The 4,525-nt window shown below is 34.7% G+C and overlaps 1 protein-coding gene across 9 annotated transcripts in view; it reads left to right on the top strand.

The window, feature by feature from the left end:
• The first annotated feature begins 233 nt into the window (after positions 1–233).
• The window catches only part of LOC113645915 (izumo sperm-egg fusion protein 1), an 11,461-nt gene continuing 7,169 nt past the window's right edge, over positions 234–4,525 (top strand). Inside the window, exons 1-2 of one of the 9 annotated variants that reach the window (XM_027151873.2) lie at positions 1,396–1,630; positions 3,832–3,919. In XM_027151873.2, coding sequence (XP_027007674.1) covers positions 3,898–3,919 — 22 coding nt within the window. In that variant the 5' untranslated portion in view covers positions 1,396–1,630; positions 3,832–3,897. Of the gene's footprint in view, positions 259–1,390; positions 1,672–2,037; positions 4,008–4,525 lie in introns of those variants that run through there. The other 8 variants (XM_027151879.2, XM_027151878.2, XM_047800112.1 and 5 more) reach the window with 8 other exon arrangements.

Genomic DNA, 4,525 nt, shown 5'->3' with positions numbered 1-4,525 from the left:
TATGGTCTGTTTCTTATCTGGCCTGATGTGTTCAGTTCCAATCACGAAGCCAAAAACCTTATACACTTGTTTGATAATTAACTTGTGGGCAGAGACTGGAAGCCAGGAGTCAGGGAAACAAACAAGAAAATCAAAAGTCTTTCAAAGAAAAAGCATTCCACAACAATATTACATCTCTCTTCCTTGGCTGGTTATTTGTTGGTAATGATGAGTGCAACTCACAACAGATACTATAAGCTGAAAGGAAAATGAGACCAGGTACATTTAAATACATTTCTTTGTAAATTCTGTATATGCAATAAAAAGGTTATAAGCAATAAACTTGGGGTGTATCATGATAGTGCACTGTTGCATAGCAAATCAGGATATAATTTAAAAAAACAAAACAAGAATTATCTGGCTGGGGTTTTTTTCAGCTTTGGAAGATTGAGGAATATCTTTGAAAGGAATTGTACAATATATTATGTACACCAACAGTCAAATGCTTAATATAGTTTTTTTCTAGTTATATTTACTGTCCTATAAACAAGTTAACACATGAGTGCTTTACAATTTTTTAGAAATGCACATGATTAAATAATGTATATTTCAGCAGCATCATTGTCAGTTTAGCTGATATAGGAATATTGTTTAAAGAATAGCAGATTTTAGAACTATTTCATTTGTCCAGTCACTGAACCTTTCGAAATGATTCATTTTTGCCATTTTTGTGGCATTTCTTTATATTTTATGTCTGAAATAAATCATTAATCGGAACAAAACACAAACCTCTCCTACAATCTCCTATCCGTGTTGTTTTAACACGTACGAGACGATTGCATCAGTGTCAATTTTGTAGTGTTTCAGAGTATCATACTGAGTTCTAGTCATAAACACACACACTACAGGGTTTGTATAAGTATCTGTGTCTGATTAGAGAAGTTGAAATAATGGTTAACATTACAGAGGGGCCAGAAGGGCTGATTAGTCTCAGGACAACAATGGAGAATAATCTCATGGCTACGGTTAAATAGGTCAAGACTTTTCATTCCATCACCAGAAGGAATATTAGATAACCGTTGGCCTAATAACTGAAATTCTTCATGTGATCAGAGAAAAGGAATTTGCTGTTGTAGTCCTGCTCAGTGAATTTTATGATAAGACTTAAAGAACAACACTGATTAAGCAACATTAGAAAATAATACAATAATACGTTTTCATATCTTTTATGAAAGATATGAAATGCTTATATTATGGTGGTTAAAAACACCAATCTTTAATGATATTATTCTGATTATCCAGTTACTAAAGATGAACAAATGAATAAAAATAAACAAACAAATAAATATAAAATGAAATAAAGAAGCTTAAATAAAAATACATGAATTCATATTTGTTTTCTTGTTTTCACCGTCGTGATATTTATGGATACAGTTGAATCTGTCCTATTCAAGATGGCGGCGCCGCTGACATGTGTAGCTTTTAGCCAGGTATTAAATTCGAAAGTTGACCTATCCAACATGGCGGCGCAGTTGCTACATATAGGTTATGGACCAATGAGAAATCGCGAATAACTTTCCAAAGGATTATACGATACTGACAGGAATTGCGGTCTCGCGCGCTTCCCGTTGCTTTGGTAACGGCGCCGCTTGTAAGTAAAGCATAATATTATAGACGATTTTCCAGGTTAAGGTGAGTATATTTCGGTTCAGTTATAATTCTGCATTCACAATGAGTTTTTGCAGAAAGACTAAAATATTTTTAAGTAAACAAAAAAAAAAAGAAAAAAAAGAAAGTAAACAACATCAACAACATAACCGTTTTTTCTTTCCTATACAGAACTATAACATATACCATAAACTCAAAGTCCTCATGATTTGTATAATAATAATAATAATAATAATAATAATAATAATAATAATAATAATAATAATAATAATAATAATAATAATAATGTTAGGCACAGCATTTTTGATTTGGAAATAATTTTTCAAATTATACTGATTCTCCAATATTATGGGGTACTTTGTGTAAATTCACACACACACACACACACACACACACACACACACACACACACACACACACACACACACACACACACACACACACACACACACACACACACACACACACGTTCTTATGTAAGTCCATTTATGTTTTAAGTTGTAAAAGTACAAGCGTGGAAGTTCAAGTGGGTAAAAAAATGCAAGTCACTGTATGTTATTCTTTAAAGTCACAAAGCTTATGTTTCGGCACCGAGCCACTATCAGGCCTTATCACGGTGCTCTAATGTTTGCCTGTTTGATTTTAGAAATGCTTGGAATTCAAGAGACACTGTTTTCAATAGCTTCACTGCATAATCAGGGGCTGTAAATGATTGACATTCTACGTAATTGAGGGTCGTCTTAATCAGGATCTGAGTTATCAGGATAAATAGCAAGAGATCATCTGATTAAGGTCGGAGGTCCTGTTTACACCCCAGTACGCTGATGCATGTCACGTATAGATACTTGTATAGTATACGTGCAATTTCAGCAATGTTTTATGATTATTGCTTGTTGTATGAGACGGTAAAATTCTACATGAATTCTGTATATACCAGATTGCACAATAACGTGTTCTACATGTCATAAGAAAATAAGTTTTGCTCACAAGCTAGGATCATGCAAATGCAAACATAAATATTCACATTTTTTTGTTTGTTTTATTTAAAGGTTTTTTTTCTCAAGGATTAAAATCTGAATATAAAAATATATTCTCAAATGAGATTAACACATTGAAATTCCAACACAAACATTCTTCATAATGAGCTGGAGATCATAAGGTAATTGTTTTCAGTCAACATTCATTTCTCCATTGCTGGAAATGTGTTTGTGGCTGTCATGTGAGTTTGGAATAATCACAAGACATCCCACTGACAATGAACAGCGTCCTCAAATCGGCCACCGGTTTGTTTGAGGATGTCATTATGCTTAAGACGACTAAACTCAACTCATACAAAGGAATTCCTTTATAATTAGTGCTGAAGCAGTGATTCATGTGTCTGTTTAGCTGTTCCTGTACTGTTTTACACACACACACACACACACACACACACACACACACACACACACACACACACACACACACACACACACATTAACACACACTATGTACTCTGAATAAACAAACACCTCTCTATCTCATTCATGTCCAGATACTCAAACAAATCATCCCACACAAACTCTCTCTCTCTCTCTCTCTCTCTCTCTCTCTCTCTCTCTCTCTCTCTCTCTCTCTCTCTCTCTCTCTCTTTCTTTTTACGGTTATGTTTCAAGACTTTTTTGGCTCCTAGATTCCTCTATAGCAAATTCAATATGCTAGAAAACATGAGAGAGAGGTGTGAGCTATTGTTAGGCTCCTGGCTGAATAGCGGAACACTGTAGACTTCTGTAGTTGGTCATTTGGGTTTCTGCATGAGTGTTTGTCTGGGCTTTCGTCCAGGTTCTCAGTTTTCATCCCTCCCACAGGAAGTGGACTGGCTATGCTTATTTGCCTCTAGGTATGAATAAGGATTATGTGTGATGTATTTGGTGCTTTGCTATGATCTGGCATCCCATCCCAAGTCTATTCCTAACGTGGTGCAGAGCAGGATAAATCCATCAGTAAAGCTGAGTCATTTGATAATTGGAATCACACCAACAGACACTGGGCGTTACACACAGACTGAGGGACTACAAATAACCAAGTTTATGGTCATGACTTTATTATTTTAGGTGGGGCAGTGTTATGAACAGCTGTTAGTGCGATCTGTTTTATATTTGCTTGTTTTCACATCTACATTTAACAATCTGCTCACTGCTTTTACAGAATAATACAAACCGCAGAGACTTATCGCAGTGACGGACGGAAAAATCACCATCTTTTTCTCACTGCATGAATTCAGCTGATCAGCATGGTGAACACCAGGACACTTAATCTTTGACCGGTTTTGACGTGGCTATAGATTTGCACTGCTCAACCTTCACATCTCACCTCTGTGTCAAGTAAAGATTATCAGATCGCAGTGTGAACGCCTTGACATTTAATCCTCTGACACGGCAGCAAATTGTCAAAACCGACAATAAAATTTTCTAGTTATTGTTATTATTATAGAGCAACACACTGTACTTTTTATTAATTTATAGTGTCATTTTATTATAAGTAAACATCGTTATCTAGAGAGAACATTCCGGTGAAACATAACCGATAAATTATTGACATACTAAATTAATATTTTCTTCATCACAATCTAAAGATTTTAGATGTCAGATTCCAACAAACATTTCTACAAGATAATCAAAAGAAACAAAGTCAATGAAATATTAATACATAAAATGTCAACCAACAAACCATCTATTCACATATTGGACATATTTTAATTGAACTCTTTAAGGAATAGAACCAGTATATCCTAATGAGTATATGCTAATGGCTAAGGATATAGGTAATACAATTTTTCATTCATCACTGTGTAAAATAAATAACGACACAAATTGAAAGTTTTATTGGAATTCTTGTGGGC

Source organism: Tachysurus fulvidraco, chromosome 14 (genome assembly GCF_022655615.1).
Source record: "Tachysurus fulvidraco isolate hzauxx_2018 chromosome 14, HZAU_PFXX_2.0, whole genome shotgun sequence".
NCBI lineage: Eukaryota > Metazoa > Chordata > Actinopteri > Siluriformes > Bagridae > Tachysurus > Tachysurus fulvidraco.
This window is presented reverse-complemented; position numbering and strand designations above follow the sequence as displayed.